Here is a 12,542-nt window from a genome sequence, read left to right as displayed (position 1 = left end):
GCACGATGGAGGTAGAGGCAGGAAGATTAGAAATCAGGGCAATATTTAGCTACTTTGTAAGTTTGAGGATAGCATGGGATACATGAAACAAGAACAAAATAACCCAAGCAGTATTTTGATCAGATACAGGTTAATTAACCGACTTTCTATTTTACACACTAGCTTTACTAACTCACTAAGAATACATATCTAAGTGGGCAGCCTTCTCCTGTGGAGAATAATCAGGTGATTAGACTTATTATGGGGATTTGCTGGTTTGCTTACATTGTTTAATTAATAGTCCAAGAGAAGAATTTTAGAAGATAAATCTTACTAGTCTATTTTCCGGGTTTTTGTCCTTTTGAGATTCTCTTTCTCTGCCTCTTGTATGCCAGATAATCCCTTAAGATAACAGGAAGGCAAGCCATCCATGTAAAGATGCATATATCTGTAACATTTATGCATAGATTATATATAGCATTATGTAAGATACCTCACGGAACATAACATATTGCATTATGTATAACATTTATCTTGTCAGTTATTTAATATAATTTTAAACAGATACAACGTCGTAGTATATATCCATATACAATACACTGTGCAACATTATATATTACAAATACTTTTATAGAGAAGATTGTTGTATATATAATACATTTTATTATGCAGTACCCAAAGGGACAGATTCATTTTATGGGATAATCTAATAGATAAGAACACTATTTAAAATAACATAAAACTCTGAGGTAGAATCACTCAATATTTTCTCCTTATTTCAGTCGAAGCATGAGGCTAGGAAGATCATTCACAGGGTAAAGAGTCTGCTGTGGGTGCCAGTGTGAAAACCAGAGTTCAGATTCTTTCCACATCTGTGTAACCCCAGCACTGAGACACCCCAGGGGTTGCTAGACAGACAGCATCCTGGAGTGGATGGACTCTGGTTCCAGTGAGAGGCCTGGTCTCAAAACTCAGAGAGATGACTAATGAACACATTCAGTGTCCAACTCTGGCCCCAACACTTACCATGTGGGTGGTGAGTGTGCTCATTAGTACACACACACACACACACACAAACACCCCTCTATAATGATGTCATTGTAGCTGATATATAAAATCATTTATGCTATTCAGACTGGGAAATAGATTATTCTTTTAATGGTATGGGCTGTGAAAAAATTAAACATAAGGCATTACAGCTGAGTTCACTACACATTAATTATGTTAATTGACTATTTCTTAAATGAATACCTGATAAATCAGTCTCGCCATACCTCACGTCCCGTGGCATGCCTAAGTAGAACAGACACTTGAAAATCATTATTCTCTGAGGGCACTCATATAAAGCCAAGATCATTACAGTTAAAACCAAACTCTACCTGAGACTCACTTCTCAGCTTTCTTCACTTGGATTTGATTTTTTTTGCCCTGTACCCTGGGTTTATATTATATAGGCAGACTATATGGTCCAACAAAGCACCTTCAATATGTTGAGAAAAAAAAAAAAAAACTTTGTCTTCAGAATATTTTGCATAAGTAGCTGGTGACTCATGGAATTTTTTAATAACACAAGGCTGCTCCTGTTACTGCCATGAAGGAAGAGAGTGTCTCAATCAAATCACTGTTGAGGTTGTCAGTTCTGCATCACAATCAACTGGACTATGCATACTCGTGGACCCTCCCAGCTGAACATCAGCCTGAAATGGACCCTAGATCTGGCCAGTCAGAGGCTTAAAGTTCCATAACACCCTCCTGGTCTCTTGAAATGTTTCTCTTGTCCTAGTGACCCCAAAGGATCTGGGTCAGTGTAAACTTACATGTATTTTATATAGAAACAAAAGTAGGTGCAATAATAATAATGACCACCACCACCACCACCACCACCACCACCACCACCACCACCATCATCATCATAATGATGTACCTGGAGAGTGACTTACTACCGGGTTCCTTGCAGAGGACACAAGTTGGGTTTCCAGAACTCACATTCTTTGATCTACAACATCTGTAACTTCAGTTCCATGGGATTTGGTAACTTTTACTGACATTGCCAGGTACCCATACTCACACACACATACACACACACACACACACACACACACACACACAGAGACAGAGACACACACAAACTAAATTTTAAAAAGTAAACCCATTAAACTAATGGCATTTGGATCTTTTACACTGTTTATTAAGAGTATTTCTATATAAACTTTAGGTGTGTGTATGTGTTTGGAATTTTAACCACTTTGGATGCTTCTTAATTTGATAAACATATTGCAAAGGTCCATATCCATGTTGCACAAATTGAGAACGTGTTCTCTTCCATATCAGATAGCACATTCTCTTCAAAATTAAGTCAAACATTGCATTATTAGTTGTTAAGTCCCCCTCCCCCCCCCGCTGCTCTTTTAGAAGGCTGGTTAGCAAATCTTTGCTCTTGGGATAGATGGTTTCTGGGATGCAGATGGCTGCAGAACTCTCAGCTCAGAGGCCATGTCTGAGAAGTGAGGACTGGTGTCCACAGGCTTCAGCACCAAGAAGTAAGAGCACACGAAGGGTTTTGCAGCCTGTATATATAGAAGAGCTGTGGAGACTGGGATCCCACAGCAGTACAGAGGTTCACTTAAATGTTGGGGGCGATACCTATTGCATCTAGGAAAAACGGTGAGTAGTAGTTACAAATCAGCAAGTAAACAAAACAAGCCACTATTAAAATAACTTCAAATGCTAATGACTATTTAACATATCAAACCCATTATACATATGCTTCATGACATCAACATATCCCTCGGAACAGCCATGCAGCAACACACTGAGCTGTATCGGTTTACTTCTTGGAAACTGGCTTTTCTGTAACATAATTGAATTAGAAATCTCTCTCTCTTTTGCAGAAGGGAGAAATCAGTAAAGTGCGCAGTTAGTTTCCCCCCCCCCCCTTTTTTTTTATCTGTTTTCTAACATGTTGGTTATAAAAGGAAGGGAAGAGAAAAGCAGTTTAAGTTAGTCACAGTTGGAAAATAATTGCTTCTGACGAACGTATCAGAAACTAAAGAGCGATCTGCAAGCAGGCCAGTGGTCCATGTTTGGCCTTCTGTTTGCCGTTGCTTTGCCAATGGCTGGGATTGAGCCCAGGGCCCCACAAACACAAAGTATGTGGAACATAGCACTGTAATCCCAGCCCGCCCCCTTGTAAAATCATTAGAGTAAAAACTAATGTCAAATCCCTGAGAACATTTTTTACCACTTAATATTATAACCACTTATGCCTTCAGTGTATATCCCCTTGTGCTTCCATAATCCTAAAAGCATGAGGACCAACACGTGAAGAAAACTTCAATTTTTGTAAAAAGTACTAAAAAGTTCATTTAAACAACTGGATATGGATGGCAGTTGTGGACTTCATGGTTATAAAGTATTCATTATAAATAATTCAAAATAACGAAGTGTGGACATTTTTGGTTTTTTTTTTTAACTTTTTTTTGTAGGTTATTTATGAAGATATTTCTTTAACCATTAAAAATCCTTAGCACTTCACATTGTCTTAAAATGTTCTATCTTTTAATGTCAGAAGTACAAATAAATCTCTTTTCTCTCCCACGATGCATCACTGTGTTGAAAGTAATAAAAGATAGGGGTGGCACATTTAAAGGATTAATTCTCACAAGAAGAATAAAGCATGATACCAGGGCACCTGGCACAATAACCCTTGAGCTGAGGCCTCTGAACAGTGAGTCATAGAGAACTCAGACCTACTTTGGGGGACAAGAAAAGGGACCAAGGCTGTGAAGACTGAGATTTCAGAGATGCAGGAGTTTACTTGAAGACCCTGAAATGTTGGAAGCAATGCATTCTGTAGTTTGTACAGTCCTGTTCTGCAGCCCTCAGGGAGCTGTTTGCTCAGTGTGTATTATCGACACACAGATGTAACAAGCCCTAGCTATAAACCGTCTTTAAATACTTGAGTTAAAGGAAGAAAACAAACACTATCATAGTCAAACTTAACCCTTCCTCTAATTAACAGGTAATGTGATTTGCTGTGTTTTCTGTTTGCAGCCTTTGTGGGCATTAGCAAAGTTGAAATGCTGATACATATAACCTTGGACAAATTGTCTTCTGTAGGGTAGGCATGCTTGCATCACCCATAAGGAGAACTTTAAAAAGATGCTTTCTGAAATATTTCATGTCTGATGCCTTCATTTCAACACTATAAATCAAAACACTGATGTAACAGGAAACTGCCCCAGACTCCCTGACTCTCTCTCTCTCTCTCTCTCTCTCTCTCTCTCTCTCTCTCTCCCTCCCTCTCCCTCTTCCCTGTCTCTCCTCCCTCTCCCCCACTGTGTATGGTATGTGTGTGTCTGTGTCTGTGCGTTGTGCGTTCACGTTTGTGTGCACACATGTGTCTGCCTGTTCCATTCCTCCCCAGGGTTCTCTGCCTTAGACAATTTGATTCTCATGAAAGTCTTCCAAACTACAAGACATCAGTTAACTGTCCTAACTGCCGCTAAGCATTAAGCAGCCTGTCACAGTGGCTCACTAAACCACTGGAGATTGTTGCCCCAAGGACCCACACATATGCGTTCATGAGCCCAGAATAGAGGCCTTTCATGAAATTAACTGGAGTTTTTGATAAAACTTGAAATTTGATAATTGCTGGTACACGATTATACCTACTCCCATCCTTGGTTGCTACCTACGATAGTCAGTTTGCTTATAGCTAAATACCCCCTTACAGCCTAGCAGAAACCTAAACCATAAGACACTATTGGTAATTTCTGGAAAGAAACTGTTCAGACTTCTGAGCTCATTCCAGATATTATATCTTGCTTTGTTTCAGGATCATAGCTCATCAATATTTCATTCTGAGTTTTGGTTATTGCTAGTTCTCCAAATGATAACCCTTCCTTCCCTTCATATGACCATTTTTTTTTTTTTAGCTCTTCAAGTTCAGTGGGTCAACTGTAATTCACTCCACAGTATTTAGAATGTCTTCCTGTCTGCCTGATAGTAATTCCTTTTCTAGGTTCAGTAGTGACATCAGTTTATCCCTTCAGGCCTAGTTATAGATGTTAGTGTCCCCAGTGTAGACTTGATAATAGAACCGATCATTGTCCCTCCCATGTCCCATGGTTTGTAAACCAATGAACTCCAGTGATTGTTCGTGTGTGTGGGAATCTAGTCCCTCTTTGACAACTTGGGCACCTCCCTATGCAACAATGAATAATAGGGCCATGAGCTTTCTAGTAATCACTTTAAGGGATGATCATGGGGGTGCACAACACATTACAGATTTCTTAAACTTCATTTTTTAAAGCATTTTTAAAGCTTTTGGAATTTGGCACATAGAGGATGACAGGAGAAGCTGACCTGGCTATTTGCATCCAGTGTTGCTGCTGCTCTGTTTCTTTTAGCCTTGTGGTTGAGGTTCATCATTCACTTTAGAAGCTGGTACACATTATCTAGATATGAGCACCATAGACCAAAGACCATCACTGTCAGGCCTATGACACTGTCAGAGACTCCGAGTTTAAACAAAGTTGAGTGTGAAACACCATCTCTGTGTCAAGGCCTCATGGAATGAGTGATGTTCTGTGTTAGGGCCTTGTATGAATGTTGCAACGGATACCATTGGCTATGCTTCTAGTCCTCTTTTCTTCATACACAAGAACATTTGCAAACTTTCTACAAGAGGCTTTTCTTCTGAGATGGCAGGGTAAAGGAATTCTCATCTAACAGTTTTGGAAGTAAACCTATTGAAATTATCCGTATACAGTGCTTTTCTAGAACAATATCCTATTGAAATTATCCGTATACAGTGCTTTTCTAGAACATTCTAGGAAAGGAGACTTAGATTGAGGGAAATTCGAAGTAACAAAGTTCAAATGTAAAGTTTAAAATGAAAGGATTAAAATATTAAAAGAGAAGGAAAAGTATAAACAAATGGTGCCTACCTGGTCTAGAAAGTATAACATCTCAATCAGAGGACTTTCCTTACAAATGAAACTCTGTCTCCTTATCCCAGGTGGGCTGACATCCCAAGAGGCTTTAGCTCCTAATTGGGGATGATAGACTCCCCCAGAGTGAGATATTTAGCTGTGGAAACCCAGGCAGGGTTGTTAACAAAGGTGGAGAGAAATGACAGTGGCTCATGTCCGACAGTGCACAGATAGGCATCCAAATCAAATGATTATAGCCCCAAACAGTCCGGATGAAGATAACCAAGTAATGTGTCTAGTTTCTCATAACAGGAAAAGAGAAGTTGTAAGGTCTTTTATTACCTAGGATCTAAAGTCATATTTTGTAGTGTGTGTGTGTGTGTGTGTGTGTGTGTGTGTGTGTGTGTGTGTGCACAGCTGTGTATGTGTGTGCAGAGGTGTGTGTGTTTGTGTGTGTATGTGTGTGTATGTGTGTGCATGTACACAGCTGTGTATTTGTGTGCAGAGGTATGTGTGTGTGTGTGTGTGTGTGCATGTACACAGCTGTGTATTTGTGTGCAGAGGTGTGTGTGTTTGTGTGTGTGTGTGCGTGTGTGTGTGTGCATGTACACAGCTGTGTATTTGTGTGCAGAGGTATGTGTGTGTTTGTGTGTGTGTGTACATGTACACAGCTGTGTATTTGTGTGCAGAGGTATGTGTGTGTGTGTGTATGTGTGTGTGTGTGTGTGCATGTACACAGCTGTGTATTTGTGTGCAGAGGTATGTATGTGTGTGTGTGTGTGCATGTACACAGCTGTGTATTTGTGTGCAGAGGTATGTGTGTGTGTGTGCATGTACACAGCTGTGTATTTGTGTGCAGAGGTATGTGTGTGTGTATGTGTGTATGTGTGTGTGTATTTGTGTGCAGAGGTATGTGTGTGTGTGTGCATGTACACAGCTGTGTATTTGTGTGCAGAGGTATGTGTGTGTGTGTGTGTATGTGTGTGTGCCCAAGTGCAGAGGCCAGAGATAGACATTGGATATCCACTTCAATCATTATCCACCTTATTTTTTAAAACAGTCTCTTTCAACGAACCTAGAACTTAGTAGTTTTAGTTTGACCTCTGCTAGTAATCCCTAGAGATCCTCCTGCCCCCACACACCCAACCCTGGGGCTATGGGTAGGTGTGGCCACTGAGGAATAAGAATAAGGCCCTCATGCTTTTACAGCAAGCACCCTGTTTAATAAACCATTTTCCCAGACCCATACTCTTGCTATTAGCACCCTACTATTGATAAAGGAAATCTATGTCCATTGTAAGAGGGGGCTGATGGCACAAAACACCAGAAGGCAGGTATTGTTGAGGGCCACTCCACAGGCTATCAGAGGAGAGCTGTGTATAGGAAAAATGGGTTTCTTTCATGTAAGTCTTTCAAACTTTTTCTTTCCTTCTTTTCTTTCTTTCTTTCTTTCTTTCTTTCTCTCTTTCTTTCTTTCTTTCTTTCTTTCTTAAAATTGAGTATAAGATATAAGTGATATTCTACAAGGTACACTTTATTCTTTCTATGTCTTCAAGTGTGTGCATGCATGTTTGTGCATGTTTAAGATTCATAGCATTGAGTTGTTAAATAACAAAATTTGGAAAATACCAAGCTAAAATATTACTAGAGAAGGAACAGAGAACAGAGGCCATTGCAAATAGCAAATATAGTTATGAATATTGCTGGAATAACCAGGGATCATAAGAGCTCACAGAGACGGAAGCGACAATCAAAGATCCCGTATCAACAACTGGGAAGCCTGTATGGATCTGACCTAAGCTCTCTGCTTATATGTTCTGGTTGTGTAGCTTGGTGTTCTTGTGGGACTCCTGACAGTGGGAGTGGGGCTGTCTTGACACTTATCGTAGCATGTTATGCTGTCTTTGGTTGATATCCCTTGGAGGCCTGCACTTTTCTGAAGGGAAGCAGAGGAGAAGTGGATCTGAAGGAGAAAGGACATGAAGGGGAAGAACTTAGGAGGATGAGAAGGACCTGCAAATGTAGTCAAATGGAAGACATGAGAAGAGAATTTTTTTTAAAAAGTCCTTTCCCATGTAATTGTAGACTATGTCAAGTTGAAATTAATGATACTAGGACTGAAACATGTTTTTTCAACAGGCAGCCTAAATATATCAACATTATGAAATATTTTATGTAATGTAGCATAGACAATAGAGAATCACAAAAAGTCACCAAGTTGTGTACATTGGCTGCAACACTTTTTACTGATGTGTGAAATAGCAGGCGTGTGCATGACTTCACTCTCTGGCCTTTACCTGAACCTTTGTGTGATTATGTGACATAACAGCACAGCATGATCAGAGCTTCAGAGGACATAGCCAGTCTGCCTCTGAAACTCTAGGATAAAAGTCATCATGCAAACAAAAGGAGCATGACATATTGAAGCCAAAAATGGAGGTTTCACTAAAACTGCCTGAGCTTCTTCCAATAAATTGTTGGTGACTTAATTGTATCAAAGGTGATGGGCAAAGCCTGGAGGCACACAGCTGTGACCCCACACTTGAGAGGGAGAGGCTTGAGGATCAGGACAACAAAGAAACAAAAATCACTGTGGTATTGAAGATTAAACAAGTGATTTGGACTATCTATAATGAGATCTGCAAATGTAAATAACTGCCTTCCATGGGTTGAAATATGTTTACCTCAGCTTACATGTCTGTTTATGTTTAGATTTTCCTAAACCATTTATCATTTGGAGCTATTCAAAAAGTAAATAAAATCCTGGAGACTATCATTTTATGTAGAAAAGAAATAATTACAAAGTAACAACGTTTATAAAAGTTTCATTGTGGCAACCTTATTCAACAATTGGTTGGGTAACTCAAAAGAAACTGCTTTCCTCCCTGCTTGCTGGGAGATTGGAGACAAATGTTTTTCTGACCTTGGAAGTTACTTAGCATCTTTTGTGTGTGAGTTATTTATTTATACCTTAATGTATGTTTTACTGGTAAGCATAGAGGCTGGCCGTGATAGGTTGTTCGGGTTTTTTTTTCTTCTTAATAAGACACTGCAAACAATGTAGAAAATGTTGTTCCTTCTATGTTCATGTGCATACTCATAACATTGAGAACACACACCCCAAGCCATAGGCCAAGCCCCTCTTCCAGTTAAATGATGGAGAATTCTTTGCCAGTCAAATAAATAATAATTAATAGAAAATTGGGATGGTTCTGTAAGTTTCCTGTGCCCTTGCTTTATGATCTCAGCAGCAGTAAATTATTAAAATTGACCAAACTGTGAGATGTAATATCATGGGCCAAAATTATTTATGCTGTTCCCAGCATTCGGATCATGCATGTGAGTTCTGATTAAATCCACCACTAGCCTGTCACACTGTGGAGGAGAGACTGAAAGGGCAAATTTGAATGACATTTCTATCAAATTGGAACTGTCGACCTGTCATATGTCCTTGGGGTCCTGCACTCTCTGCCTTTCAGACACTGCATTGCCTTGAAGGAAATATTGAAAGTTCCAGTGCATCCTTAGCAAACAATCGAGTCACCCGTCAGCATGCACCTGTAATAGCTGTGTTTAAAGCTCAGACATCTGACATTCACTGTGTCAGGATCCCCAGTCCCCTCAGGTTCACCGGTAATGTCACCCCTCTTCAAGGTCCACCTGCATGCCCTCAGATTGTGAACCCCACTCCCACTCTGACTCAGAATACGGCCTGCCCTATCTTCCCATCCCTTTTCTACATACTCAAGGGCAGTCATTACCTTCCCAAAGCTTTCCCAGAAACATTTTGCAAGAGTTGTTGATCCCATCCTAGGGATGTTCCAGGGCTGTCACTGAAGCCCCAGGCCTCACACAGAGCATAAACCCAGCAGGGAGAGGAACACATGGGATATTTACAGCTATATACTAAGTAGCATTAGTAATCTACCAGGCTGTCAGGATACTAGACTTAACTGATGGAGAAGTACAGATGCTCATCCCAGAACTCCCCCTCCCACCTCCTGCACCTGGCCAATCTTTGTAGCACTAAGATTTGATCCACACACTGTTTCTAATTTTACTAGCATATATCTCATTCAAATTTTGAAGACTGTAGTCATATTGCAGATTTTAAATTGTGTGTCCTTTCATTGAAGAAGCTTCCTGAAACCTAGCATAACCTTTTAAAATTGCCTCCTTTATATGTCAATAGCTGCCAACCTTTAGAGTCCATTAGAATCACTGGGAAATACTTGTTTAAATCCAGGTTGCTATGCCCCACCTCCAAGCATCTGTAACAGTTGGCCTTGAACCCAGTTCTCAGGATCTGCAGGCAGTGCTGGCCCATGAACAGCTCTTTCAGAACTATGTATCTGTGCAGTGGACACGCATTACTTTGAGTTCCTGCCAACCGAGGCTTTCTGTAGGTTCTGTCGGAAGTGCTCAACTGAATGTTTCACACTAAGTAGAATGGGGATCCTTTGGTCTCTATACCTTTTTAAGTATAAAATGGTTCTGAGTCATATCTCCCCATCAGTGAGGGAACTATCATATTTTAGTACTTATCAAGAGTCTATTAATGGATATAATTTTATATAATGGCTATTAACTTACTATATATTTCTAATGATATATGATGGCCAATAGGAATTACTTCATTGGTTTAAAAATGTGTCTTTCCTCCTAACACAAATCATGGTGTAAGAAAGAACTTAGAAGAATACATTTTCCTAGTCTGTTCACAGGTTCCCTAAGTGCACAGAATCTATAGAACCTAATCATGAGCCCCTTTCAAAACACAAGTGTGTACTACAACTACATACCTTTGATAAAGAAATAACAATTTTCTTTATGAAGTGATTTTTAATAGCTTGTTGATGTACACACAACATATATATATGTGTGTGTGTATATATATATATATACACATATATATGCACACACATGTCAGTGTTCTACTGACTCTGAAAATCTAAAAGTTGCAGTTATATTTATATGTAAAGCTTTACCTTTAATCTATTTTTAAGAGGTATAAATGTTTAATTGTAGTGATAAATATTTCCAGAATTTTTTCATATATAGACATATATGTAAATTTGTATATATAGATATATGTGCACATATATAATGAGTAGTTAGATTTTTGTAGCAATTAGCATATTTCTTGGCTACCTATTTGCCTTATTTGATTAAAGATCATTTCACTTTAAAACAAAATTCCTGCAATTGAGAAATATCACCTATACTCATAACTCATGAAATAGTATTTAAAAAGAAATCTTTATTCTAGAGTAAAATTTAAGTACTACTGGCATAAACAATTGCCAGGATGTTCTGGTTTTCGAGCATAACAGAGGGATGAAATGGTTTGCAATGATGAGGACAGTGTAGAGCTGTTGTGTCTGATTCCCATGATGCAACAGAAACCCAGAAGTATTGTATCCATAAACATTATATGAGTAGCAACCTAGGTGCTAAGAGAGAAGCTTATACATCAAGCAGCATTCTTCATGCATAGAATAACTGAAGTCACTAACTGTACTGAATTGATCTTAGACAAATATTTGTACCATGTGATTTTCCAAGAAATATTTTGAGCATCTTCTGGATTTTATGTTATGACCATGGTGGTGTTTATTTAGGTGTCTGGGTAACACATGTTACCATAATATTAATCACATTTACTTTAGTTTGTAGATGAAAAGCTAAAATTGCTTTTGTGAAATATAGGGGAAATGACTGTTTTCTTAGAACATTCTTTTTCTTTATATATTCCTTTGGGAGTGCAGTTCTGAGCAGAGCTGCATACCCATGGGTGGTCCAGGTGCTACCTACCTCTATACCTGGACCAAGATGCTTGAAATTTAATTGGTCTGTTCAAGAGATTGAAAACAGACAAATAGAAAAGGCTGACCACCATCATAATTTTTGCATCATCTGTGCAAAAATGTCTCACAATGAAAGCACACATCAGAGATCAGCTCCATGAGAGTAGTTCTTCCGGGCTGTATCCCAAGACTGCTTCCTGTGGGTGGCAGAGGGCAGGGGTGTGTGCTTCCTGTTATACAAGCAGGGCTCTGTAGAATGTAGTTGAAAGTGACGCTATGTCAGCAGCTAAGCAGACATTGTACTGTCGAGAGCAAATGTTCAGAGGACTGACAGGAAATGACAGGCTGTGTACCTGTGTTTCTCGAGATGTTTCTGTTCAGCTTTGCCTTGTCTCAGCTCATGTTCTGATGATCCTTGCAGGATGAAGTGGCCCAGCCACTGAACCTATCAGCTAAGCCCAAGACCTCTGATGGCAAATCACCTGCATCACCCACCTCTCCTCACATGCCAGCTCTGAGAATAAACAGTGGGGCGGGCCCCCTCAAAGCCTCTGTCCCAGCAGCGTTAGCTAGTCCTTCAGCAAGAGTTAGCACAATAGGTAAGTTATGTTTCTCTTGTTCTCATTGATTTTTCCATTCATGGCATTTGGATGAAATCATCTAAGGAGGCTGCACATGGCTTGAGCTAATGAGGAAGATGTAATTAGAGTTACAGGTCTATCCTAAGGTCTGGTTTAAACATGCAAGTGACATTTCTAACTCAATCTGATTGCTACTGACCCTGACAATCTGAAAGTGTGAAACTTTGCCTTTTAGTTTA

The 12,542-nt window shown here is 39.5% G+C and overlaps 1 protein-coding gene across 13 annotated transcripts in view; it reads left to right on the top strand.

Moving 5' to 3' along the window:
• Nucleotides 1–12,542, top strand: part of Sox5 (SRY-box transcription factor 5) — a 943,910-nt gene that overhangs the window by 887,959 nt on the left and 43,409 nt on the right. For all 13 annotated transcript variants that reach the window (XM_076940816.1, XM_076940819.1, XM_076940814.1 and 10 more), the window contains one exon: nt 12,144–12,321. In XM_076940816.1, coding sequence (XP_076796931.1) covers nt 12,144–12,321 — 178 coding nt within the window. The remainder of the gene's footprint in view (nt 1–12,143; nt 12,322–12,542) is intronic.

Source organism: Arvicanthis niloticus, chromosome 9 (genome assembly GCF_011762505.2).
Source record: "Arvicanthis niloticus isolate mArvNil1 chromosome 9, mArvNil1.pat.X, whole genome shotgun sequence".
NCBI classification, from domain to species: domain Eukaryota; kingdom Metazoa; phylum Chordata; class Mammalia; order Rodentia; family Muridae; genus Arvicanthis; species Arvicanthis niloticus.
This window is presented reverse-complemented; position numbering and strand designations above follow the sequence as displayed.